This window comes from Scheffersomyces coipomensis, assembly GCF_036884675.1.
Source record: "Scheffersomyces coipomensis strain NRRL Y-17651 chromosome Unknown DFJ63scaffold_6, whole genome shotgun sequence".
NCBI lineage: Eukaryota > Fungi > Ascomycota > Pichiomycetes > Serinales > Debaryomycetaceae > Scheffersomyces > Scheffersomyces coipomensis.
In genome coordinates this window covers 867932-894806 of record NW_027042897.1, presented here as the reverse complement: position 1 = coordinate 894806, position 26875 = coordinate 867932, and the positions used below count along the sequence as shown (strand labels likewise).

Below are 26875 nucleotides of genomic sequence, written 5' to 3'. Positions count from 1 at the left end.
TAAAAGACATTTGTTTAAATTTTTAATGTAGTTCTTTTTTCTAGTACTCTTTTTTGCATTCATATTTTTCTGTGGACCATCAAATGCTCACAAGTGAAAACAATTTTTTTTTGGAGTTGATGAGACCTATCTGATCCAATTAGCTTTGAATACGAATAACCAATGTCTAAATCCAAGAGTGATCTCTTAAACTTAGTATCCTCGTTCGATGAAGCAACAAGCTTCTGGCGTGAAAGTTTCACTGCTTCAGATAACGCAGTGTCAAAGATTCAATCTGCAAAAGTTGATAAACCATTACAAGAATTCACTAAATTAATAAAATTAATAAAAGCACATACTACCAAAGTAGGAATCATATTTAAACCAGAGAATATCAAAAAGGATGTCAATCCAGCTTATAAGACATTAAAAGATTTATCTGAGACGTTGGTGTTATTGGTATCTATAATTGCTCAACTTCAAGCCAAAGTTATATCACAATTGTTTTATGATGAGATATTATTGCAAATTAAACAATTACTAGACAGCAACTCTGGCTTTGGCAAGGAGCTTAAATTGATCGTGGAAGATGAGTCAGCGGAAGAAAAGGAAACCAAGAAAGATGAAATAGACGGAAGATTAGTTTCTGTGGGGAAAATATGGACCATTTGTGATTCCTTAATCCAATTAATTCAAGATGGAAAGTTCGGTCTTCTAACTTCCAAGATAAAGTTAAGCATCGATTTAATTGAAGATGGGTACGAAGAATTTGAAGAATGGGCTAAGAATCCAACTGAGTTCGACGAAGAAGATCCATTTGGATTCAGTGATGACGAAAGCATAGAAGAAGATGAAGAAGATGGTGCCAACCCTCCAACTACAGAAGCCGAAGATGAATCTGAACCTGATGCTTCTAAAGAAGAATTGAAAGCATTTGCCCAAAAATGGTCCAAAAATATCGATCTTGTTAAGCTCTTAATAGCTTCGTTTAAAAAATCATTGCCAGCAACTACAGAAGGAGAAATAGTTGATCAAGTTTACAAATTACAAAATAATTTAGTTTCATTAATTGATAAGTTAATTGTTGATTTAATGTTAGATCAAACTATAGACGATGATGTAAAAGAATATACAAACTCTATAACGAAGGAATCACGTTCTTTAGCAAAGATTGGAATTGATGTTCACCAAACCAATGCTAAGAAGTCAAAATGGTATGAAGCATGGATTACCAAATTCAATACAGATTTATAGATGTAACTTAGAATACTAATATTTACTTAATATATCTGCATTTTCAAAGGCTAGTTACTCGGATAACCCCAAATACTTAGCATGATGTTTAGCATGTTCTTCAGCGAAAGTACTAATAAAGAAATATGAATGATCATAACCTTCTGCGACATGTAATTCAACACCACCTTTATAACCAGCTTTCTTAGCGGCATCAACGAATATTTCTGGTTGTAATTGATGATCTTTGGCATAGAAACCATCTGCTGAACCTTGATGAATTAAGATAGTTGGTTGGTGTTCATGTTTATAGTCAGCAATTAAATGAGTTGGATCATATTTATACCAAGCAGCTTTATCTTCACCTAAATAATTACCGAAATTTTTTTCACCCCATGGACAAGTTGATGGATTTGAGATTGGAGCAAAAGCTGAAACAGACTTATATTTACCTGGATTACTTAAGAATCCAGATAAGGCACCAAAACCACCCATCGAGTGACCGGAAAGGGAGATATTTTCAAAGTCTAATGTTGGGAATTGTTTAGATAATTCAGTTAATAATTCCTTATGAACATATGAATACATGTTATAGTTCTTACTCCATTTTTCAGTAGTAGCATCAACATAGAATCCAGCTCCAGATCCAAAATCCCAAGAATCATCTTCACCTTCGATATTAGCACCACGAGGGGAAGTATCTGGGAAAACTAAAGCAAACCCATATTTGGTAGCAAAATATTGAAAGAATGATTTTTCAGTAGCATTGTTTGGAGTACAAGTTAAACCTGATAAATAAACTAAAACAGGTATTTTGGTCAGCTTTGATGGAGGTACGAACACATTGACATCCATCTTAGTCTTTGTGGAAGTAGATTCATGGGAAAGCTTATATAGCTTACCATGGAATTGGCTTATTTCAGCATTGATAGTGAAACTCATCTTTGACTATTTATAGTTGTAACTGAAGGAATGGATCTTGAAAGGTTAGAGACGTATATGAAGTATATGAAAAGAATAGATTTAAATAATGTAACTTTCCATTCTTGGATCTGGAATCGAATTTTTAAAACGTAATTATCGCTGCTATTTAATCATTTAGTTTTTCAGGAAAATATTTCCGTTTTGGGATTAGTTTAACGAGAGAATAAATGTGTCAAAAAGATTGAAAAATATAATAATTATTTATATATATATGATCGACATTGTACTATAAAGATTAATTATAAACTTGCCTTACCTCTTGGTTCATAAGGGAACAATAAGACTAAGAAACCAGAAGCAATAAATAATGCACCACTTACAAAAATTGGTGCTGAAGTTTCTAAATTAGCATAGATTGCAATAATGGGAGCAAAAACACCCAATACTCTATTAAATGAAGCTGCTAATCCAATACCAGTACCTCTAATCTTTGCGAAGAACACTTCAGGTGTGTAAGCATATAAGACACCATACATGATATTTGAAATAAATGCAAAGGCACAATTCCAACCTAAGTTAGCATTACTTGTTTTAGCAGTAGTGGAAGCAAATAAGAAAACGCCAGTAAGTATTAATGAGATAAATAAAGTCCCCTTTCTTCCTATTTTCAACTCAACTAAGAAACCAGCGACGATAGCTCCAGGAACACCAACTGCAGCTACAATCAATGAGTTTCTGTAAGTATCATGAACACTTAATGGAGCATTAGCCGTTCCTCTGGTTTCTAAATAATAAGGTAAAAAGGCATTATATAAGGGAAAGGCAAGACCAATTAAACCCCAAGTGAAAATAACCAATGAAGATGATATAGCTAATTTTCTTGATCCAAAACATTCACGAATATGAGAAAATTTGTATTTGGATAATTTTTCTTGTAGTAAGATATTTCCTCCAAACTTGGTATCTTCAGGTTCTCTTTCATCAAGATTTAAATCATCAATTGCTTGTAAATCTTCAATTTTAAGATCACTTACTTTACCATTGATTTTAGCAATTCTATGAACGGTTTCTACTGCTTTTAAATCATCACCTCTAGCCAAATGGAACTTTGGTGATTCAAAAACTCTAAATGCAAACCTGGCTGCGAACATTAATAAAGTGAAACCACCCATAGTATATAAAAAGTATCTCCAACCTTTATTATCCGCCTTATGACATACTGATAATGCATCATCACAAGAATAATTAGCAATAAGGCCCCAAGATATCAAATTTGCAATGATTTGACCAAAGGCCCACCAAATTGACATAACTGTTAAAAGCCATTGTTGTTTACTTGGCAAAGCTTCTAAAAAGATGGCTGAATCGACTGGTAAATTACCACCTACACCAAAACTCCAAAACGCGTTAAATACTCCAACAGCTGCAAAGTTTGGCGATGCACCAGCAATAATAGCGAAGATACCAGTAATTAAGAATGTAATGTTGAAAGCCCATCTTCTTCCAATAATATCTGAAGAGAGAGACCAAAAGGCTGCTCCTGCTAATAAACCTAAATTTTGTGCTAAAGTTAAATACGGAGCACGGCCTACTGGAGAATGAACACCATCCACTTCATCTAATCTGGCTAAGATTAAACCAGTTGCTACTGGCCATGCGTTATCTGATAACCAACCAAAACCAGCCACAAAGAATAAACCAGTTTGATATCTTCCAAACCCAATATCATCAATGGCGTTGGAAAGAATTTTAGATTTAACGAGATAGGTTCTATTAGTGTCTGATTCTTCGTACAATTCTCCTTCTAAGATTGATTTCACGTCGATTTCAGTCTCATTTTCCTTTGTTTTCTCATCATTAACTGTCTCTGACTTGGTTGTTGTTGGTAGATCTTGATCTGGAGAGGCTGCAGACATGTTTAATGATTATGCGTATTAAAAAATAGCAACTTTAAGTATGCAAAAATATAATCTGTGAGGGGTACTTCCAGAATAAAATGTCAAAGGTAATTGGAACAACCAATAGTTTAAATGATATTTGAAAGAACTGAAGAGTTTAAAGATTCTACCAAATTTGGAATTAAGAATGTATTTATATTTATAACAGATTCTACGAACCAACAACAGAGAAGAATTTCTTTTCGGCCGTATATGCTGATAAACTCCTTATTAGTCCAAGAATTATAACAATGGCTATTAAATCTTAATTAAAACTAATTAAATTAATGGAAATGTACCACACAAAGGTGGGGTGGTTGCGAACAATAACCAATCATTTATTATTAAGCAATCTTAGTTTATAGAGATTAGTGACATTATACACTATATTAAATTAGCTAGGGAACTAAATAATTCTATGCGTCATGTTTGCCCTAAAATTCCAAGAGCGCTAAAAATTGTGGCTGCTACTGAGAAGCGTCAGCGGCACAACGCAAAATGATATTTTTTTATTGCAAAAATAAAGCACGCCACAAACAGATCTGAATTCAGTCTCTATACAACTCTATTGAATGTAAATGAATCAAAATTGTGTTCAATTACGAGTTGATATTCTTCAACTTTCCAATATTTGTACCATCCCTTCACTGCAGCCATACCTTGTCTATGACTCTTTCCACCGCCTCCTCTTTTAGCATGTTCTTTACTTACCCACCAACAAGTTGCTAAGTTTTGACCTGTACTGTCATCGGGAGTACCGAACCAATATTTAATTAGACCTCCTGATTCTGTAGCTTCTAAATGTGATTCCTTATCTATTTTGCCGAGAAATTGTCTCTTTTCAATTGAAGTTTGAACTGGTTCATGTAAAATTGATCTAAATGCTATAACGTAGATTTCAGTTTTAGGGAAAGTATAGTCTAAATCTTTACTATATTGTTTGGATAGTTCAACTATTTGTTCAATATTGAATGACTCGTAATATGTTTCAAATGCATAATTAGGTATAATAGGATGAAATGATTGTAATGCAAGAGATACAATTTGGTAATTTTGCGGAATAGTAGTTAAGTCTAACCAATGAGATTTTTCATGATATGGTGACGATCTAATTTCTTTAATTCCTATTGGATTTAACTTTGATAGAGTTGGATCATGAACTGGTATAAGTAAATCTTCATCAATTTCAATTTTAGCAGTTCCATCCACCGTATCTTGAGTCATCTTTAACAAATCGCTTCAAAAGCTAACACACCAGAGAAAGAAGAAAACAATACGATCACTATAAGTAAGAGTCTATTGGTTTAAAAATATCCCATCAAATTTGAAAAAAATTCTGCTTCACAATTCTTCTTATCATGGTCTTTATCAGTATCGGAAGCAGCCACATAATATTCCCACTAAATTCGGATAAAATACCCACTACCCAGAAAAAAAGGCGCTACGCTCAGAATGGTTTTATTTTTGTTCGCTTGCATGGCTTAAACCATTTTTCCGCTGTACACACTAAAAATTTTGGAATTTAGCGAGGCGATCGCTATTAATGGCGATCACTGTTCCAAATGATGCAAAATTTACAAGAATTGATGAAATACGATATGTCATACCTTAACCCGTTGATTTATTAAATATGTAACATATGTAAAATTTATAACTCTATATCAAACGGCGAAGGAAAGTATCACACAAGCCAAAATACCATATCCAATAGTCTTCATAATGGTATATTTCGAATCTCCTTGCCATAATGAGAATCCAGCACTAATGGTCCTATTACCATTTTCTTCAGGTCCATCAGTTAAACCAGTTTCAGTGAAATTTACTGGTGGAGTGACTGAATCACTAAGATCTCCATTCCAACAATATCTTTCAAAACATTGTTGACATTGTTCTGATTGTTCGATACCTAATCTTTCTTGACTTCTTCTGATAATGGCACATCCAACACATGCAGGCCATTCTGCATCTAATGAATTATTCAATCTTGAAGCAACTTCAAACCCATTTTGAATCATTCCATCTCTTTCCCAATCTTCATAACTTAATTTGAAAGTAGATTCATTAGACCAGAATGAAAATGGTCTATTAGCAGTATAAACCACAAGAGGAGTGTCATAAATATTTCCCTTTGAAGTAGCAACACTTGAATTTAACAAACCAGTTAAATTAGTGGCATCACAACCGAAAAACGTTGGTTTAGCAGTTAAATTCAAATTCAATAAACTTTCACTATCAGGAACATAAGGGAATAAAGTACCATTACCAATAGGTAAGAATTGTCTTTCATAAGTTGCAACGATGGAAATACCAGCGGGCCATGATAAATTGGTATCAGCTGAATTATCAAAGGCAAAAATAACATCAACTTCTCTATCAGTATGAAGTAATGGTTGGAATGGAATATTTTGTAAATCTTCTCCACCATCACATAAGAATAAAGTTTGATTATCAAGAATGGATGGAGTTCCAATTTCAGTTTCAAAAAATGGATTTGGTTTATAAATAGCAATGTCATCTTCATGATTACTGAATCTTTGTAAAATATCAGTTACAATCGATTGAATGGTCGATGATAAGGAGGTAGTATTAATTTGTAAGATGAATTGATTAAATAATGATGAAGAAGTTCCCATTATGAAACCTGTATTATCAAAACCACCAATACAAGTTCCATTAACTGATGTACCATTAGTGGTATTTGTTCCTAAATATTTAACTTGAGTGAATTGATATAAAGTTGGATCCCAAGTTCCTAATTCAAAAGGATTAACTTCGAAAATAGTTGAATTACCATTAACAATCACACTATCAGGAGTTCTACCATCAGTTACTACGATTGGGAATGGCATTTCGAAATTTTGAAATACATCAGCTTCTTGTAAAGTTGACCAAGTCAATGCAGCACCAGTATCATTTAAACCAGCAAAGAATTGATGACTTAAAGCTCTTCCCCAAAGATCTGTGATGGATAATTGATATCCGGCATCTGCTTTAGCATCTAAATCATCATTAATACCATCATAATAATCATAAGTCTTAATAAGATTTATACCACCGAAATCAATAATAGAATCCGTTAAATCCCAAAGAACTCCTTCTTTTAAAATAGTTTCAACATCAGTGAAATTATTCATGGCAATAGTACCAACTAACCAATTACCACCCGATAAACCAACTAAATAAGTAGAAGCTTGTAATAAACCACCTAAACCAGCTATGGAAGCGTTTGTAGTTCTATTATCCAAAGCAGCTAATTGACCGGCACCACTTAACATGGCTCTATAACCACCCCCTGAAAATGAGATACCGATTCTGATGGTTTCATTTGTGATTTGATTGGTGATATAATCTTCCGGATCAAAATCAGTCATATTGGCTTGTTTTAAAAAGGCAATTAAATTCTCTCTGGTAACTTTATCACGGCCTTGTAACCATTCTAATTCTGAATTCGATAAACTATCAGCAATTCTAGTTAATTGACCATCCAGGGGACATTCTATTTCACCTGGTGCATATGAATCAGTAGGGGACCAAGCTAAACCTAGTGATAAGTATGATAATAATGATATTAATAAATATGTAGGATGAATGAACATCATTTTGACGGGAAAGTGTATAAGGAAGGAAAGGAATTGAAGTGATTAACAGTGTTTTAGGCTGAGTTTGACGATGTTTCTAGAAATCAACAGGGTATGATACTTTTTGTTCCCTAGTGAAAAAAAAAACAATGCACGGTATATATATATAAATAACACCAGAAATAACAAACAAAGTTTATGAAACTGTTTCTATAAAGACAAATGATAATTGCTCGAGGCAAACAAAGAATTCGAACGATATAAATAAGATTATGATACGAAGGAAATGAAATTTATAACTTTGTTTATAGTTTTCGGCTCATCCACTAACAAAGACACTAAATTGAATTTTATCCGAAGTTAAAATTAGCTACTGCTGCTGCTGCTGCTGCTGCCGCTAAAAAAAGAAAAGTGATCCCGGTAAGTGAAATTAAAATATAATTGGGCTACTTTTAAAACAGCCCAAGTGAGTTATGATTCTTTTTGGTGAAGATGAGGTTGAATAACTCGTGTTTGAGTGACTTTGTTGACCCTTGGGGGGAATCGAGGCTAATTTATAGATTTAAAATTACGAATTATTAACTATGGTTAAATAATAATAAATTTTATAATCTGTTCCTTAATAATAAAGCCTTTACGAAAAGATTATTTTTAAGTCTAAACACTTTAAATTTAATTGGAGTCCAATCAAAGGCGGAATAACTGGAAATTGTTCGTAAGGTGTAGTTATATCATTTAATTGTTTGGATCATTCCAAATACACGTTATTTTCGTATGGAATAGACCCCTTGTTATGCGATGATTATTCTATAAGGGCTGTGGGGATGGCACAGTGCGTATTTCGCAACATTCGTCACTATTCGAAAGTGAAGGGATTTTAAGTATCGTGGCGGAGTTACTCGGACATGGTTTTACAGTTTGTTGAACATTCAACCGTTATACCGACCTTTCCATTTACTTTCTATATCAACCAGTACTTTCCTATTCATACATGTTTCAATTAATACTTGTATCATTATTTAATCTCTTTATCGTTTGTCATTTTTAGTGACAATTTTTTTGTTTTGTCATTTTTTGTCAAATGCATTTTTGACATCGCGACCCAAACGATGAATGGAAATTGATTCTCCACATTTTCAGCATCGAGGTTATAATTATCATACCCCAAATACATAGTCATTTCTTCTATCTTTTTGTTACTTACCATACCTTAAAGTAAATCATTTCAATATGACTAAAACTTCTGAAGAGGCATTCATCAATAATATTTCTAGTTACACTAGTAAATATTATCAAAATCAACCCATATCAGTATGGCATAAATTACCAATATCACGAAGATCTTCAGTGTTTATCTTATTATTCTTAGGCCAATTAGGTGAGTTAAGAGTCCTCTTAACTAAAAGATCATCAAAATTAAGGAATTTCCCCGGTCATATCTCATTACCTGGAGGTAAAGCAGATTCAGGATTAGAAAGTGAATGGCAAGTTTCAAGACGTGAAATGGAAGAAGAAATTGGTATTAGTGTTAATAATGATATTTTACTAAAGAATTATGGATTTGTTATTGATCATATTAATATTTTACCTTGTTATTTAAGTAGAACTTTCTCAGCTGTTAGACCTTGTATTGGATTCATGAATTTTTCTGATATTAATAATCTTCATCATCATAAAATTATTAATTTAAATCCTGGTGAAAGTTCAAGTATTTTCAGTTGTCCATTAAGGGATTTCCTTTATCCTGCATCAGCTGCAAATATAGATCCCTTAGAAAGTTTGGAAAGAAATAGTTACAAGGTAAAATGGGGTGGTATACCTTGGAATCTTAGATCGTATACATTCTTACAATCAAATCAGAATGAAGTACCGTGGTTAAAAGATATTGATGATTTATCCGCATCTGATCTTGAATCATCTCTTGAAGAAGAGGAAGAAGATAATCAAATCGATGCCACCCTGAAAAATCAACAATTACCCAAGGCAAAACGAGTAAAGAAAGATTTATCATCATGGGGTAGATTAGGGTCAAGAAGACATGAAGAAACAGATGAGAAAATATATGATGTTTGGGGTTTAACCGCTAATATCTTACATGATTTAGCTGAAATCGTCTACAGTGAAAATCAATCTACTATCAATCGTGAAATTGGGGAAGAAGAACTTATTTATAGTGTTTGGCATTATGGTAATCAAATGAAATCAAAGCAAAGATCAGAAGAAGAATCGAAGTTAATTCAATCTGAATCAGTCCGCGATGAATTTGGTTTCAATGATATCTTACCTAGAACCGAGTTTAACAAATTGAAACAAATATATAAGCTTTAGATATCTAGATAGTAGTAGTCTTACCCACACAAATTTATGGCATTTATTTATTTATTCACTCTCCTGATAGCAGCCAAAAAAAAAAAAGAAGGATGGCAGTCGTAAATTTTTATCGCTAAAATTTCTGAGGGAGGGAGGAATCTTGAACCACAACCTATGTGAACAGGAAGTCATCAACACATAGACCAACCATATAGACAAGATGAATACTGAAGACATCCAATTGGTGAAGATAGTGAGGAATCTAGAGGATATATCAATCAAAGACCCATCTGATGAAGATGAGGATGTTAAATTCATTGATCAATTGGAAGTTATAATACCGCCTTCATCATCCCGTTCTGATCTTTCACCATTAGATTTGAAAACGATTGAATTATTGGAATTGATTGAACAATATGAACAATTGATAAATGATCTGTATCGATTGAATTTCATCAATGGGTATTTGAATTTAAGTCGAGCTAATTATAATTATATCTCAAGACGATTCAGTTCCAATAGTTTTGATTATAGACCTTATAGTGCTTGTAAAGAGATTAGTATTGATCAAGATACCCAAGAGTTTTCTATCATAGATAACTTTGCCGTTGAAAAAGCAAAACAAAATAAGACTAAATCAAATAAGGAAACTAAAGAAACTAAGGAAAAGGAGGAATCATCATATTCATCATCAACTACTACTCCTAAACAACTAACTAATACTACTACCACTACATCTTTAAAGAAACGTAAAGATGCTAGCACCACTCTGAAAGAGAAATCATCCATCATAACAGAAGATCCCATATCAGACACTCCTACTAAACCCTCATTACGAGATCCAGTTAATCAATTTGGTAGTTTAGTACCCTATCAATTACGTCAATCTCAAGATTATTTTAATAAAGCACTTGCTGATTCAATTGCTGTTATAAACTTACGAACCAAAATCGATCAATTGATTACTGATATAGAGAAATTAAACCAGGAACAAGAGGATAAAGAAGTTAATTAAACTAATTTTTTATGCTATTAATATACACTAATTTATAAAGTAACTACTTTTCTATATCACTAAATAAATCACTATCGTTTTCATAATCATCCGGATTAATTTCTGGTCCATCACTATCACTCTCATCCATTGAAACGTCATTGTCTTCTTCAGCAACTTCAGCATCACCACCTTCTTCTCTTGCCTTCTTTCTGGCTTTCTTTTCATCCTTTTTAGCTTTCTTAGCTTCAACATTAGCTAATTGTTTAGCCTTTCTTTCAGCCTTTAATTTTTCCTTTATAGCATGAGCCTTTTCCAATTTAGCAATTTCAGCTTTAGATTTATTAACATTGGCATGATAAAGAGTTTTAGAAGATCCAGTTAATCCTTCTTCTATTTTAACTAATGTCATACTTATACGTGGACCTAATTCAGTTAATTTGATAGCTCTCTTTCTGGTAGGAGCTGCTTCTGGAGCTTGTTCTTGGGTGGTAGTAGTTTCTTCAGTTTCTGATTCATTTCCTTCTTCTTCTTGTTCACCTTCACCAGTTGGTTTCTTTATTATTCTTCTTTTATTAACGATGACAGTAGCATTATTATTATTATTGTTTTCATTTTTAATTTCAACAATGGCATCATCTTCAATTTCAGAATCAGATGTAATACCACCTACTGAATAAGGATCTAATAATAAATCTGAAATATCGGAATTCTTGGATAAATTAGGTAAATTTTTCTTTAAATTATGATGACTATTAATTAATTTTTTAACATTTCTATTTTCTTCTACTAATTTAGTATTTATAGCATAATGTCTGATTTCAATTTCTCCAGTTTGAGGATCTTTATTTATCATTAATACTCTTTTAATAGAACTTACTTTAGTAGATTGGGGTTGAATTGGGGGAAACATATTTTGAAACATGGTTACCATTAATTTTTCATGATTATCAACTTCATTTAATTTATTTGAAAATCCATTAAGAACTAATAATGGAGGAGTTAAAAATTCCTTTGAATCTCTCCCTATTGATTTAGGATGTTTTAAAATCTTACTAACATCTTTAACTAATGAATAAGCATTCACTTTAAATTGTAAAGTTGGACCTCTAGGTAATTTTCCAATTCTTAAAGATATATTACCAGATTGTTCAGATTGTTTAAAAATGAATAAATCAGATACACCAAGAGGACCAGCCATCACTATGAAATCCCTCAACTTATTAGATTTACGTTCTCTTAAGTTGATGGCAGTATGAGGTTGCATAACATTTCTAAAATCTTTAACTAATTGACTTAAGGAATGATTCTTTAAACTTGATCCAAGTCTGATGACCATAGATCTAGGGATCTTGGCCAATTCTTCTTCCGAAACTCTCTTATGAGTTCTGGTCTTTGTTCTTCTCTTAGCCATTATAACACCTCCTAACTATCTATAACAACTGTAAAATACTAGCTGTTCTGATTATCTAGATCTCTATCCTGTTTATACTGTTAAGTTGAAAAATTTTGAAAATTAAAAAAAATGTTCCTCATCTCTGCTAAATATTTCTGTACAGGAACAGCCAAAAAAAAATTCTTTTTGTGAGGAATATGAAAAAAAAAAATAATGGTTAATAATCAATTAGAGTATAAATCAGTCTTAACGATAATCATCATAGAATAATAGCATAATGTCAACTAAAGTCGGATCTATAACGAAGATAAAGAAGAGCAAAAAGACAGATGTAAAGGATTTGGCTGAAAAAATCAAGAGAAATGCGTTGTTGAAACAAAAGAAACAACAAGAAGAAGCCCAATCATCATCATCATCATCATCAGATAGTAAGAAAGAAGTTGAAACTGTTAAAGAAATAGCCATTACTCCTGATGATGAATTGAAATTCAAGACTTTTGCTCAATTAAACTTGGTTCCTGAACTCATGGAATCTATCCAACAAATGAAATATACCAAACCAACTCCTATTCAATCGGAAGCTATACCCTATGCTTTAGAAGGGAAAGATATTATTGGTTTAGCTGTTACTGGTTCCGGTAAAACTGCTGCTTTTGCTATCCCTATCTTACAAGCTTTATGGGAATCTCAAAGTCCATATTTCGGATTAGTATTGGCTCCTACTAGAGAATTAGCTTATCAAATCAAAGAAACTTTCGATGCGTTAGGTTCATCAATGGGAGTTAGATCAGTTTGTATTGTGGGTGGTATGGATATGATGGATCAAGCTAGAGATTTAATGCGTAAACCTCATATTGTCGTTGCTACTCCCGGTAGAATCATGGATCATTTAGAACATACCAAAGGGTTCTCGTTAAAGAGTTTACAATATTTAGTCATGGATGAAGCTGATAGATTATTAGATATGGATTTTGGACCTGCTTTAGATAAGATTTTAAAAATCATTCCAACTAAAAGAACAACTTATTTATTCTCAGCTACTATGACTAATAAAATTGAAAAATTACAAAGAGCTTCCTTACAAAATCCAGTTAGAGTAGCTGTTTCAACCAAATATCAAACTGCAGATAATTTAATTCAATCAATGATGTTAGTAAGTGATGGTTATAAAAATACTTATCTTATTCATTTATTAAATGAACTTTCGGGAAAATCAGTTATAATCTTTACTAGAACTTGTGCTCATAGTCAAAGAACTGCATTATTAGCTAGAATTCTTGGATTTTCAGCCGTTCCATTACATGGACAATTATCTCAAGGTCAAAGATTAGGAGCTTTAAATAAATTTAAATCAGGAGTGGCTAATATCTTAGTGGCTACTGATGTGGCAGCTAGAGGGTTAGATATTCCTTCTGTTGATGCTGTTATAAATTATGATATTCCAACTGATTCTAAAGCTTATATTCATAGAGTTGGTAGAACTGCTAGAGCTGGTAGATCAGGTAAATCAATTTCATTGGTCACTCAATATGATTTAGAAATGTATTTAAGAATTGAAAGTGTGTTGGGTAAGAAATTACCTAAAGATCCATCTCCAGAAAGAGAAGTTTTACAAGCCTTACATCATCATGTTGATAAAGCTGCTGCTGAAGCTATCAGACAAACCAAAGACTTTCATGAAAAGAGAACAAGAAGGAATAAAGGTGGTGATGATAGAGATCGTGAAGAACGTTGATCGTATCATATGATTTTGTCGGTTTGTTTGTATTTTCTTTATGGGGTTATTTAGAGAGTTTTTTAAAAATAGGTTTAAATTTGTTTTAATAAAAGATAAATTTGCATATATTATAACCAAATAGTAGAAAGAACTAGGAAAATTGTAAATTGTACAAACAGTAAAAAGTAAAATGTAAACATTAACAAAACTAGAATTAGACATTAGAACTAAATTAGAATTAAAAAGAATTATCCAACCTGAATAAATAGCCATTCCAATAAAATAAAACCAAACCAAATAAAATAAAATAAAACAATCAACACAATATTAGAGAAAAGATGCAAATAATAAATAAAAATCTATTTATGCAAGAAATGAACAGGGCATTCACCATACCCTTTCTTATTAAACCAATCTTTGATACAAGCATAATGAAACACACAAAGACATTCCAATCTACCCACTTTATCACCTGGTTTTAAATCTTCCAAACAAATCACACATTCATTATCTAAGCCATCATCTTCAAGATATCCTTTATCCTTTTCAGCTGATGGTTCCATGGTAGCATTTGAAAGTACTGAACCAACCACCACATCAAGAACATTCGAGATTGGTGATGGTGAAGGAGATGGTGATTGATAAGGAGAAAGTGTTTCATCATCTTGTCTACTTTCCAGTTGTCTGATGGTATCCATGGACGATGCCGCTTCTAAATTAGGAATACTTTCGAATTTTGGTTTTGGGAATGGTGGAATATTATACACAAGCATTTTATTTCTGGGATGAGGTTTATCAGGCGAATTAAATCTTTGATTTTCAGTATTAAAATCAAAATCAGTTAAACAATCATTAATATGAGTTTCTTTAAATTTTTCAAAATCATCATTACTAATTTCTTCAATATGTTTTTTATGATGATTAATATATGATTTTAATAAATCAGTGGCACAAACAGGACATAAATTAGCATCACTTTCATCATCACCATCACGATTATTACCGCCACGATGACGACTATGACGACTATGATTGAAAGATGAATGAGTCGATGATCTTATAAGTCTAGTATGAGTTCTAGTACTATATTTGGTAGTACTATCATTATCATTATCATGAGATTGATTATGATTATGACCACCATGATCTGGTCTATGAAGGAAAGGATTGGCAATATTAAGGGCATTGGTTGGAGTTAATGATGAAGTTGAACTATTGGCACTACTTGTTCTTGAAGGGTATTCACTTTCTTCAATAGTTGATGAAGAAGGATTAGCATCAAATAATGCTTTTCTAATCATTTTAATCTCATCCACACATTCATCACAAGTTTTATAAGTTTCATACGGATTATAAATGGTTTTAGAACCATTTTGATGAACCACTAAAGTATTAGGAAAGTATTTAACCGTCTTTTCTGAACAATTTCCACAAACAACTCTACCACATTTTCTACAATGATGTCTTCTATTAAAAAAGGTATAGATGGAATGACATAAAAAACAGCAAGTAACTTCCGAATCCTCTTGCCAAATGGGGGTTTCTTCAATATAGCTACTCATTCTCTCTTGTTCAGCAAAATAATGTCTTGTCTCAAATGAACCTATAATTATACCATCTATGGAAGCTTTTGGATTTGAAGTTGATGTGTTGTTTATAACCAAAAGGCAAATTGTATCCAGCTTATCCCTTTGTTTAAAAGTGGGGCGTAGATTCCGGTATATAAGAGATGATCAATGATCAATCAGAAAAATGTCACCACACGACGATTAAACGGTGGTGGTTGACTCACCAGTTTTAGACGATACTTATAATTAGAATGTTGATGCTGTAGATATAGTTGCAAATTGGTTTAAACTGATCATTAAACTAGTTTTGACTAGATCAATGATTTAATAGACAAGTTAACAGCTCATTGGTTTATCATGGTTGAGGATATGATGTATGTCAGGTATATTACTCGTAAGGACTTAAGCATACGATATTCTTAATGATGACCTTTATAGTCAAGTCGGTCTATTCTCTTCAAAGTTCATGTATTCATCACTTCTTATAACCATTCTCTACATCAATAACCATATGGGATCAATGTTGACTTTAATAGGCTGCTAAAATAATATTGGGTCCTGTACATAATATATTATCCTGCATGTAATTTCTGGTGATATTAAAATTTCAAAGTAACCCAAAATGAATATGATTATAACTATGGAAGAACCAACTGGATCAAACAACATATATATAACACAACGATGGCTGATAGGCTAACACAATTACAAATCTGCTTAGATCAATTAGTAGAACAATTCAATGCTACAGTGAATTACGTTAATACCAATAGTGAATCAGCCTTACTTGATGAAGATCCAAATTCAATCATAAACATAGCTGCCAATGCTCCATTACCAGGTCAACAACAAGGACAACAAGGACAACAACAATCATCTCAACCACAACAACTGCCTCAAAGTCAACCTCAACAAAGTGCTAATGGAAGTGGGAAACAAACCGTTTCAAACCATGCTTCTGTGGCAGCTCAAGCTGAAGCTGAAGCAAATTTTGAAAATACTTTAAATGAATTATCCACTGATATAATCTTGAAATCTCGGCAAATAAGTATGTTGATAGATTCATTACCAGGGATAGGTGTATCTCCCACTAGTCAATTGAAAATCATTGAGGATTTAGGTGAAGATTTAAAAAATATCGAACAAGAACGAATTAAAAAAATTGAAGAAAAGGATAAATTATTAAAATGGTGTGAATCTTTAATAACAGAAGTTGCTACAGGTATCGCTGAATCGAGGCGATGAATTCAAAAAAAAAGATAGATCTTATATGTACATTATATATTGACTTACTTAATTTGCATAAGTCATACAATCAAAATCCCAACTTGAAAACCATTTGGATTGATTACATTCCGATACTGACCAATCTAAACCATAGATAAGAGGCAAGAATTGATAAAAACAATAACTAGAACCAACCCCAATAATAATCATCAACCCATACCCTATATATTTCCGTTTTGAAATTTGATATTCTATAAATTGGGCCAATAATAAAATTGAAAAATATAACGCCGGTAAGTAATGATGTAAGAATAACTCTCGTTCCATATAAAAGAATGGAGCATAATGAATGAACCACCCTAATAAGAATTCAAAACTGTTGGCGTAATAAGTTGAAACATTGATGGTTTCAAATGGGATATGGAATGGATTTAAATGTTTTATAGTATAAATGAATAATTTTGTAAATGTTAATAAAATGATTATATTGGCCGTATAATAAATCATCATATTACCAAGGAAATAAATATGGGATGGATTTTCATCAATATATTTCGTAGTCCCTTCATTGGAAAAATAATTAACTCCTCTTAATAACCATGGCCAAGTTTCAGGTTTGGATGAATAACGATGATGACTTGTAAAACTCAGATTTATCCGAATCATAGATTTATGTAATTCCCAAATCTTTCTAAAGAAACTATATTGAGGGAAAGCTATACGAGGATAATTTTCATCATTATCGATTTTAGGATGACTATTTTCTTCAATATACCAAAGAGTATTTGGAATAGTTGGTTCATCGACACATAAAACTTCATATTGTCCGAATCCCCATTCTGGTAATCTAGTAATATGACTCATGACAACACATTTCGTACCGACATGAACTAATTGGAAAATCGATTGGGTAGCTTTTAATTTCCTCAAGGGTAATTCATTTTCGGAATTGAAAGATCTATCAATAATTCTAATTTTAAATTCATAATTAACATCTCCTAATTGATTTCTATCACTATTACAACTTACTTCATTGGCATAATCATGTTCAGAAACTGGAGGACGAACATCATTCACATGTAAGTATCTTCCCGTAGCTTTATGAAATAATCTAACCGTATCACCATCTTTAATAGGCTTGAATTGTTTTTGTAATTTCCCCTCGACATTTTTATTTTTAATTTCTATAATCCATTCATTATTGATATCAGGCATGAATTCATATAATGAAACTTGTTGTTCACCACTTCCACTTAAATATGTAAAATTATGAGAATGTAAATAAGCTTCAGTACCAACATGTTTGATAGTGATGGTACTTCCATAACTTACATCTACTGGCATTTGTTTAAGATATTCAAAATCAGTTAAACTAGATTTGAAAAATGGAGATAATATCCCTGCTCCTTCTCCACTGAATGGTAAAGCTTCGAAATGAACTGTAAAAATTGAACAATAAATCACAAGGGGGAATACAATGAATATAACGAGTTTAGATATGATTTGGAAACTCCATTTCTTAGTACTGATTTCCAAATCTCCTAATTGTTGCCAAAGTTGTTGAACAGTTAAAATCCCACACCATAAGAAAGTGAAAATAGCCACAAGTTTAATCGATAATGATAATCCCAATCCCATTCCTATTACAATCAAACTTTTAAACCAAGCTTTCAGAAGTGGAGATTGTAATTGAGATCGTTTAATTCCATATATGACTAGAGCTAAACTGAATATGAAGGGTGAATCAAGTAAGATCAATCTTGAATGAGTAACCAATGAATTCTCAATCAATACTAATCCACTACCAAATAATGCCACAATAGAACGACAATTACTATATCTTAAAATCAAATATGTTAACAATACCGTCCCTACTCCACATAAACTGGAGAATAATCGAAGGGGTAAATAAGGAAATTCATGATCGATATCTTGATTATACAATTCCCCTATACGATTGAATTCCATTTGTCCATTCCAATGGAATAATATCGATAACCAATAATAAATCAATTTCACTAATGGAGGATGAACATCGAGAAAGAATTCTCCATGGAAATAGAATTTTAAGAATGTGCCTAAATGAATCTCATCAAATACAATTCTTGAAGGTAACCATAATTTATATAATCGAATGGCTGAACCTAACGTTAATAATAGACATAAATTAGCGCGATCATATTTGGTTATGGTAGTTTGTTGAAGTAATTGAGGTGAAGGGGTGGTAGAGAAGAATGATCTGAAAATACCTGGTTTATACCCTGGAGGTAATTTTGAAGATTTCTCTATCATGTTGGTGTAATCGTCGTTGGAAGTATGATTTGGATTTGGGTTCGTCTTTGGTTCAAGGTTTGAAAAATTTATGTATTTACAAAACAAGCGTGTGGTGAGTGAGTGGGAGTTGATTTGTCGCAGATTTTAGAGTTTTGTCATGTCGCGACAAATTCTACAAATATTTTCGACAAATAATAAATAAATGGATGCAAATTAAATTAAATTAAATTAAATGAAATGAAATAAATAGTTCTATAAACTCTAATAAAATAGGTTTTATACTAATCCAGATTGTTGTTTCTTAAACAATCCTTTAATCAACTTCACACAAGTATAAACAACACCAATCAAACAACCAATCGTAATAATAAATAATGCCACGGCATATATACAACTTAAGACCTTAAAGAATTTCAAAGGATATACTAAATCTCCAAATAAACCCTTACCCAATTCATTATTCGATAAAGACATGGTACCTAAGGGGAAAGTCATGGACCAGAATGATTTATTGAATTTCATAATGTATCCATGTTTGATTGATGGATGGACTTTCTTAGCAAATGGTTTGATTTTAGATAAGGTTGATACCACGGCGAGGAAAGTATTAAAATATCCAAATGATAATAAGAAAATACCAAACATGGTAGAGATTATAATGAAGATGTTTCCAATTGATTTATCTTCAATGATATCATACATGTTTTTCCCGAATAACATTATACTGAATGAAGATTGACCGAGGAACCCTACTGGTAACCAACTTGTAAAGATTAATTGAGTTGGAGGGATTTTATGTAAGATTAAACGGGAGTAGTATATGGTGATGATAATGAATGCTAATGCAATGGAAATACACCATAACATTAAACTTAAAATTTCAGTGATTAAAGTATGAGTTAAAGTCTTAAGTGATGGTGAAATGATATGACCTGATGAAGAAACCACAGTTATAGCCACGATAGGTAATAATAAAGTTGAATTTAATTGATTAATATTAATCTTTTCTGATGATAATTTTGAAAAAATAGCAAAGAAAACAGTTATAAATGCAGTATAACATGAGATTAATATCGCAATCCACCATAATACCCAAATGAAATAAATATCCACCACATTTAAATAAAAAATGAAATTTATAATGGTGATATATCCCATAGCATAACATCCCATGAATACTGCCACATTAGGGTTTAAATTATAATGAATAAGACGTTTAGGAAAATAATAATAACATGAAAGGATAAACATTAATGAAGTTATGAGGAATAACCCAACTGCTATAACAAACATGATTATCCCACATACTTTTAACCAATGAGCAGGATAAGGGAAATTATAAAGGATATTAGAAGAAATACCAGTTCCCATAATTGATACGAAATAAACAGGTGTGAATTTTTCTATAAATTCATCAAATAAAAGGTGTTTAACTCTAGTTGTGAAAGATTTTGGTGAGTGTTTGTTAATATTTGAGGTTAAGGTTGAACCATCATCTTCATTTTCAATTGTATCATCATCATGTTTATGTTTCTCATTATTTGCAGCAATTTGGGGTGGTTGTGAATCAATTAAGGGTTGTGGATCCTGAGGATGATGAATTGGAGCCACAGTTTGTGCAGATGGGTTTTGATTTAAATCTGACTGATTTGTCTCGCTTGGATTTGACATATTTTATAACGGGGGGAGGCGTCTATTTATTATTAGTTATATGTATAGGTTGGTTAATTATAGTTTATATCATATGCTAAGTCTAATTATACTAATTACAATAAACATTTATAATTATTCAGAGAGTTATAGTAAATTATATATAAAAATTTATTTGGTTCATAGAACTGGGAGGAGGAGGAGGAAACAGGAACAGAGTGAGTTAAGTGAAGTCATCCAGCGGCTAACAGACAAGCATTTTCTATGACCCATCCATCTCTATAGTTAAGAAAATTTTATTTAGAGTGCGGGAATGGACAACGGGAAACTCAAACCCCGTTCATTGTTTCCTGCATACAAGAAATCACTAATAAAAAAGATGAAAATGAAATGAGTTCCATCCGAATACGGAAAGTGCCGCACGACACCAGAGGCGGCTTAGACGATTTACGGATTAAGAAAAAATCACTCATCCATTCTTATATAATAATGAGGAGAGACAAAGGGGGATATGAAGGAGAATGAATGAATGAATGAATCAATGAACGTAAAGGGAAAGGATGAATCGTATTATAATTTGATTAAAACACGATAAAACTTTAATCTAAAGGAACGGACATTGAATCCCTTGTTTTCTTATCTCTGTTTCATTTTTGACTTTGATTCGCTGTGGCTCTCCTCTTTTTGTTTTAATTCTGATTTCTATTTCTATTGTATAGTTTCGCGTGTGTGTATGTAGTTTTAATTATCTTTACACACTCAAATTTCATATGGTAACCTCAATGGTTATCTATCTTATCTATTGTAATTCATGACTTCTTCGATTGTTTATACTTCAGTTAACTCACATTCCTTTAACTATGAGTTATAGAATGATAAGAATCATAACTGTATCAGAGTCAAATTAAACTATAATGTATAATTAATTACAACTCACAATGATAATAGTTATAGTTACTGTAATAGTTATGAATTTTGTGATTGTCGTGTCCTCGGCCCATTTTAACCCAATTGGGAAATAAATGCTCAACAATGCGTGACTTATGTTATTTGCACCGCTGTTCAATTAACGACCGCTCCTTATTTTATTTTATCATCCCATCCAAGAGCCGTCGATGAAAGCACCGTAGACTTGCCCAATTAGGAAGGTGACTTTCAACTTTTGACTCAAAAAGTAGCGTGCAATTAGCTAATTTTTTTAATATATAAATACAACCTTAAAATCCCCCATTTCCTAATTTCAGTCCTAATTTTAAATCATTACAACCAGATCTATATTTGAACATACCTGCAATTGGATCATTACATCTTCTACATCTTCATTCATTCATTCACTTATTCAATCTTTTCCAACTATAGAACCACATTATTGATTTTTTTTTCTTTTTTAAATTGCCCTCATCTCATAATGTTAACAGTTAATTCAACTCCAAATCCTTTTGAAAGAGCAGGTACTCCCACTTCATCATCCACTTCATGTGGTATGGATAGACTCCCATCCAATAATCATTTAGCCATCGATACTGCTTCTAAAACTATCGATAGTTTATCCAAAGATTCTCCCTTCTATACCTTAATTGAAGAATTAAAAGTTATCTTAGGTGGGAAAGGATTACACTCTGATGAAATTGATGTTGACAAGATCAAACAATTGATGGAAAATTATGAATCCAATGAAGAAGATTGGTTGAAATACGCTCTTTATGATCCATCTCGTGGATATTCTAGAAATGGAATTATCAATATAAATGATAATGCCAATTTATTAATTTTAGTATGGTCTCCTGGGAAATCATCAGCTATTCATGATCATGCCAATGCTCATTGTTGTATGAAGATCTTAGCCGGTGAATTAATGGAATCCCTTTATGATATTCCTGATCAAAATGAACAGAAGAAATTAGTTTGTAAAAAGGAAACTTTAATGACAAGAGATCAAGTGGGTTATATTTCAGATAAAATTGGATTACATAAGATTTCTAATCCAATTCAAGATAAAGTTTCAGTATCATTACATTTATATACTCCTCCATATGCTTATATTTATGGTTGTTCAATGTATGAACAAAATAATGGTAAGAGACATCATGTTGATATGAATAAATATTATAGTTGGCAAGGAAAATTAATCAATCCTAAAGAAAGTCATAGTTGTTAATTCCCACTCTTACACCCTTATTTTTTAATGTCCATAATGATTTCCAAACACATAAATATATTCATGTATATAACCTGTTTATCTATTTAATATTATATCTTTCAATTAGAATAACTTTGTAAATTGAGTACCACCATCTGGATTAGGTGGAACTTGTAACCAATTTAATTCATCATATTTAGCAACGCCATCAATAATATGAAAGGCATAAGCAAATCTTGATTTTTTAGATCGATTGTTTTCCGATTTATGTAACACAGAATTATTAATCAAGATTAATGATCCTGCTTTACATTCAACAATCTTATATCCATCCTTAGGTGGAGTCTTAACTTCAGTCTCATCCCCGACATTGATAAAATTACATCCCTCTTTACCTTTATTGATCTTAACGAATCTCTTTGTAATAGGATAAACTTTATGAGATCCTGGTAAATACGATAAACATCCATTCTCAATAGTACAATCTTCCAACGCAAACCAAAACCCAACCGCAGATTGAGGTTCAGTATATAAGAACGTCCCATCAGTATGAGGTGGGACAGCATTCGATCTTTCCTTCGATACATTCTCATCGACAATAGGCTGTTTGAAAATTAACATACTTTGTAAGATTCGAGGATCGACATATTTCAAAGACTTCATTATCCCCCTCACATCTTCGTTTAATGTCACTTGTTCAAACACAGGATCTATCATATGTAATCCATGACCGATTTTATTAATTGCTTGTTCAATAGGGAAATTAAGCTTTCCAGTACTATCATTGAATGCATCGGTATCAAAGAAATATCCTATTTTATCACTTGAATTGAAGAAATATTCATCTCCCACATGATCATTATCATTCGTTTTGAATTGAGTTAATGGATGATTCGAAATATCAAATTCATCTAATAATTGATGTGATCGAGTTAATAATTGAGATATTTGGTCGGAGGAAAGAAAATTTGGAAGACATATCATCCCTTCCTTATCAAATATTTCCAATTGTTCTTCACTTAACCCTGTCATTTCTGAGTATTGTCCCTTCTTATCTGTTTTATATGTTCATAAAGTGATTAGTTATACCTTCTTCTTGTGGAGGTGTTTTTGTTATCTCTCTGTCGCTCTTAAAAAAATGTGTCTAGAATCAGATCATAATATTTTTATTACTACATCCGCGGCATGGATGCATTTGCAACCAAATCAATATACAATTCATATGTAATAATAATAACTTAATTAACTTATTTAACGTCCAAATCTTTTTAATTCAATGTATCTGAATAATGGATAACTTACAGCAGTGAAAGCACCCGATAACCAGAATCCAATATCACCACCATCAACTCCAATTTTTATAGCTAATACCCCTTGATAATATTCTTGATTCATACCGAGGACAGCACCAACTACTCCAAAGGCAAATGCTATAGCAGCTGCTAATCCCATGGTTCTTCCTCTTGGCTTATTCCAATTAGCCCAATTATATAATAAACTAGTATCTTCTTCTTTACCTTGGAATTCTTTATGATGTAAACTTCTAACTTTAATATTTGATCTAAAGATTAAATTCTCTTCTAATAAGATAGTAATATAAATTGAAATCCAATATCCCAACATTGGTAAGAAATTACTTATTATGGTTGATAAATGTTCTTTACCTGCGATACTTAACACAATGTAAATGATAGTTACTAAGATAGCCCAACACCATCTTGGAACAATGGCTAATTTAACATCAATTAATTGAAATTCAAACGCAATCGAATAAGTATTCATGATATTATTACAAATCAATGAAATATAAAGAATCACCACTACAAAAGATCCAAATTTCCCCCATGGTTTGAAAACTTCATTAATTAATCCACCAACTCCAAATGAATCATAAGCAGCTGTCCATGGTGGATATCCATAAGCGATAACTCCACATAATGTCCCTGGAATAGCAACAAATAATGATGGAATGGTTATACCTAAGAAAGTAACTAAGAAAACTTGATAAGCGGGTGTTTCTTCGGGGAATAAAATATAATAATCAGATGCACCTGATCCCCAAGTAGCAGTAACTGAATATCCAAGAGTGAAGAATGATAACCAATTCCCACGAATGGTTAAACTTGATAATTCCATTTCTTGAACTAATTGATTAGCAGTATGAACATAATCTAATTTCTTACATACAACCACATAAAATAAAATTGTAGCAATGAATAATGGGATAGCCATAATAGTTTGAAATTTTAATACCACTCTAATACCAAATATAGCAATGATTAAACTTATGACTGAAATAAGAACAATTCCAACTGATAATGGAATATTATGATTAATGGAGATTAATAATTGTCCTCCTAATACACAATTGACCACTGACCAACCAATACCACCCACAATACAAATCACAGAAACGAATTTAACTCCCCATTGACCAAATAAAAATCGAGCACCAACCATTTGTCTACATCCAGATTTTGGACCCATGGTTGAACAATAAGCAGGCACTAAACAACCAATTACCATTCCAATCAATCCACTAACCATACTATTTCTCATATCCAATCCAAATAAAAATGTAGATAAAAAGAATGATGACATTGAAGTTAATCCTCCACAAGCTGAAAACCAAAGACCTATAACATGAACAAATTGATAATAACGAGGTTTGGTGGAAGCCAATTGTCTTCTTTCTTCACTACTGACCCTTTCTATACCTCTAGTTTCAATCCCAAAATCATCTAATTTATAAATCCATGATACATATTTATTATTAATATGTTGCAAATTACCATCTTCATTATCGGATTGATTTTCCGAGCTTTGATCAATTGATGATACTTTTTCAGGAATTGATACTCCTTCTTTATCATGAAAGCTAGTCATACTTATACTGACTATGAATAACTATAACAAGATCACTTTTTCATCATCTAAACTTGATCGAACCATTCATTACCCCCATATATATATTAAACGTCTTGGGTGAAAGGTTTTTTTTAATATCTCAGAGGGCAGACTTGTAAGCGCATAAACTTTTGGAGGGGTGTTTAATTTTGGCTGAAAAAAAAAGTATAGCACCCAATAATATAAAAGGGAACTATATTCCGGGAGCAATTTGAATAATTTGGAGGTGAAAGGGATAGATGGAGGGATAGTGTCCATCAGGTTAAGTTAGAATCATAAACGAATATGACAACAGATATTATTGATAGTCTTATTGAGAAACATCAAGACCAATTCCATCAATCAATTTCTCATCCTTTGACGAATGAATTATGTCAAGGGATTTTACCAGATTATAAATTATTCACTTATTTAATTCAAGATTTAAAATTCTTTCAAATTGGGTTAAACTTATTTGGAAAGGTCTTAGCGTTATGTGATGATCCAAAACCATCAATTGTGTTAGGTAAACAAATTGGGTTTGTCTCTAATGATGAAAATGATTATTTCTTTACTTGTATCGAACAATTAAAGACTGATAATTTAGCTCAATTAAAACAATATAGTGGAAAAATGTTACTTGATCCAGCTCCAACTTTACCTGCTGTTCAGAAGTATCTTGATTTTCTTAATTATTTAATCTTTGAATCCAAATCTTATATTGAATTAATTACGTTCATGTATGTTATGGAAAAGGTTTATTTAGGTTGGGCTGAATATAATGAACATTTAATTCCTGCCAATTTACCTTATAAATATCAAGAATGGGTTAGATTACATAGTGGAGCTGATTTTACTAAATGGGTTGCATTCTTAAAGAGTGAAGTGGTTAGAGTAGTTAAGACTGATGAAGATAAATATGAGTGTGAAAAGGCCTTTATAACTGCTTTAACTCATGAAATTGAATTCTTTAAAGCAACTTATGAATATAAGGAATAAATTCAGTATGCGCTTGAAGAGAATTTTTCTGCTCCAATATATAAGTCCAAGAAGACCAATTAA

General features: G+C 32.0%; 17 protein-coding genes across 17 annotated transcripts; 7 read left to right on the top strand and 10 right to left on the bottom strand. All coding sequences in view use genetic code 12, as the record gives it.

Moving 5' to 3' along the window:
• The first annotated feature begins 21 nt into the window (after positions 1-21).
• On the top strand, positions 22-1260 carry DFJ63DRAFT_218968 (uncharacterized protein). The gene has a single exon (XM_064904140.1). The coding sequence runs from the start codon at positions 163-165 to the stop codon at positions 1231-1233; it is 1071 nt and encodes a 356-aa protein (XP_064760594.1). The 5' UTR covers positions 22-162; the 3' UTR covers positions 1234-1260.
• On the bottom strand, positions 1261-2295 carry DFJ63DRAFT_218969 (S-formylglutathione hydrolase). The gene has a single exon (XM_064904141.1). It carries the CDS (start codon positions 2152-2154, stop codon positions 1288-1290), a length of 867 nt encoding a protein of 288 aa, XP_064760593.1. The 5' UTR covers positions 2155-2295; the 3' UTR covers positions 1261-1287.
• Positions 2295-4340, bottom strand: DFJ63DRAFT_219164 (uncharacterized protein). Its single transcript, XM_064904159.1, has one exon. It carries the CDS (start codon positions 4050-4052, stop codon positions 2436-2438), a length of 1617 nt encoding a protein of 538 aa, XP_064760592.1. The 5' UTR covers positions 4053-4340; the 3' UTR covers positions 2295-2435.
• DFJ63DRAFT_218971 (uncharacterized protein) lies at positions 4341-5516 on the bottom strand. The gene has a single exon (XM_064904142.1). The coding sequence runs from the start codon at positions 5295-5297 to the stop codon at positions 4629-4631; it is 669 nt and encodes a 222-aa protein (XP_064760591.1). The 5' UTR covers positions 5298-5516; the 3' UTR covers positions 4341-4628.
• A 218-nt stretch (positions 5517-5734) lies between these two features.
• Positions 5735-7669, bottom strand: PLB3 (lysophospholipase; the record flags this gene model as incomplete). The annotated part of the gene is made up of 1 exon (XM_064905248.1): positions 5735-7669. The coding sequence occupies one exon, from the start codon at positions 7667-7669 to the stop codon at positions 5735-5737; it is 1935 nt and encodes a 644-aa protein (XP_064760590.1).
• A 1212-nt stretch (positions 7670-8881) lies between these two features.
• On the top strand, positions 8882-9979 carry PCD1 (8-oxo-dGTP diphosphatase; the record flags this gene model as incomplete). The annotated part of the gene is made up of 1 exon (XM_064908488.1): positions 8882-9979. One exon carries the CDS (start codon positions 8882-8884, stop codon positions 9977-9979), a length of 1098 nt encoding a protein of 365 aa, XP_064760589.1.
• Positions 9980-10181: 202 nt separating this feature from the next.
• Positions 10182-10976, top strand: VMA22 (Vma22p; the record flags this gene model as incomplete). The annotated part of the gene is made up of 1 exon (XM_064908487.1): positions 10182-10976. One exon carries the CDS (start codon positions 10182-10184, stop codon positions 10974-10976), a length of 795 nt encoding a protein of 264 aa, XP_064760588.1.
• Positions 10977-10997: 21 nt separating this feature from the next.
• Positions 10998-12498, bottom strand: SSF1 (rRNA-binding ribosome biosynthesis protein). The gene has a single exon (XM_064904158.1). It carries the CDS (start codon positions 12367-12369, stop codon positions 11020-11022), a length of 1350 nt encoding a protein of 449 aa, XP_064760587.1. The 5' UTR covers positions 12370-12498; the 3' UTR covers positions 10998-11019.
• On the top strand, positions 12499-14163 carry DFJ63DRAFT_219158 (RNA-dependent ATPase). The gene has a single exon (XM_064904157.1). The coding sequence runs from the start codon at positions 12629-12631 to the stop codon at positions 14084-14086; it is 1458 nt and encodes a 485-aa protein (XP_064760586.1). The 5' UTR covers positions 12499-12628; the 3' UTR covers positions 14087-14163.
• A 1-nt stretch (position 14164) lies between these two features.
• Positions 14165-15975, bottom strand: DFJ63DRAFT_218977 (phosphatidylinositol-3-phosphate-binding ubiquitin-protein ligase). Its single transcript, XM_064904143.1, has one exon. The coding sequence runs from the start codon at positions 15628-15630 to the stop codon at positions 14428-14430; it is 1203 nt and encodes a 400-aa protein (XP_064760585.1). The 5' UTR covers positions 15631-15975; the 3' UTR covers positions 14165-14427.
• Positions 15976-16905, top strand: MED21 (Med21p). The gene has a single exon (XM_064904144.1). It carries the CDS (start codon positions 16321-16323, stop codon positions 16879-16881), a length of 561 nt encoding a protein of 186 aa, XP_064760584.1. The 5' UTR covers positions 15976-16320; the 3' UTR covers positions 16882-16905.
• A 24-nt stretch (positions 16906-16929) lies between these two features.
• On the bottom strand, positions 16930-19155 carry PMT5 (putative dolichyl-phosphate-mannose--protein mannosyltransferase; the record flags this gene model as incomplete). The annotated part of the gene is made up of 1 exon (XM_064905245.1): positions 16930-19155. One exon carries the CDS (start codon positions 19153-19155, stop codon positions 16930-16932), a length of 2226 nt encoding a protein of 741 aa, XP_064760583.1.
• Positions 19156-19309: 154 nt separating this feature from the next.
• Positions 19310-20897, bottom strand: SSU1 (Ssu1p). The gene has a single exon (XM_064907211.1). It carries the CDS (start codon positions 20806-20808, stop codon positions 19414-19416), a length of 1395 nt encoding a protein of 464 aa, XP_064760582.1. The 5' UTR covers positions 20809-20897; the 3' UTR covers positions 19310-19413.
• A 1148-nt stretch (positions 20898-22045) lies between these two features.
• CDG1 (Cdg1p) lies at positions 22046-23060 on the top strand. Its single transcript, XM_064907210.1, has one exon. It carries the CDS (start codon positions 22196-22198, stop codon positions 22943-22945), a length of 750 nt encoding a protein of 249 aa, XP_064760581.1. The 5' UTR covers positions 22046-22195; the 3' UTR covers positions 22946-23060.
• Positions 22998-24068, bottom strand: DFJ63DRAFT_219152 (uncharacterized protein). Its single transcript, XM_064904156.1, has one exon. It carries the CDS (start codon positions 23957-23959, stop codon positions 23051-23053), a length of 909 nt encoding a protein of 302 aa, XP_064760580.1. The 5' UTR covers positions 23960-24068; the 3' UTR covers positions 22998-23050.
• On the bottom strand, positions 24069-25966 carry FCY24 (Fcy24p). The gene has a single exon (XM_064904155.1). It carries the CDS (start codon positions 25811-25813, stop codon positions 24179-24181), a length of 1635 nt encoding a protein of 544 aa, XP_064760579.1. The 5' UTR covers positions 25814-25966; the 3' UTR covers positions 24069-24178.
• A 153-nt stretch (positions 25967-26119) lies between these two features.
• On the top strand, positions 26120-26812 carry DFJ63DRAFT_315010 (uncharacterized protein; the record flags this gene model as incomplete). Its single annotated transcript, XM_064906474.1, has 1 exon — positions 26120-26812. The coding sequence occupies one exon, from the start codon at positions 26120-26122 to the stop codon at positions 26810-26812; it is 693 nt and encodes a 230-aa protein (XP_064760578.1).
• Between the last annotated feature and the right edge of the window lie 63 nt (positions 26813-26875).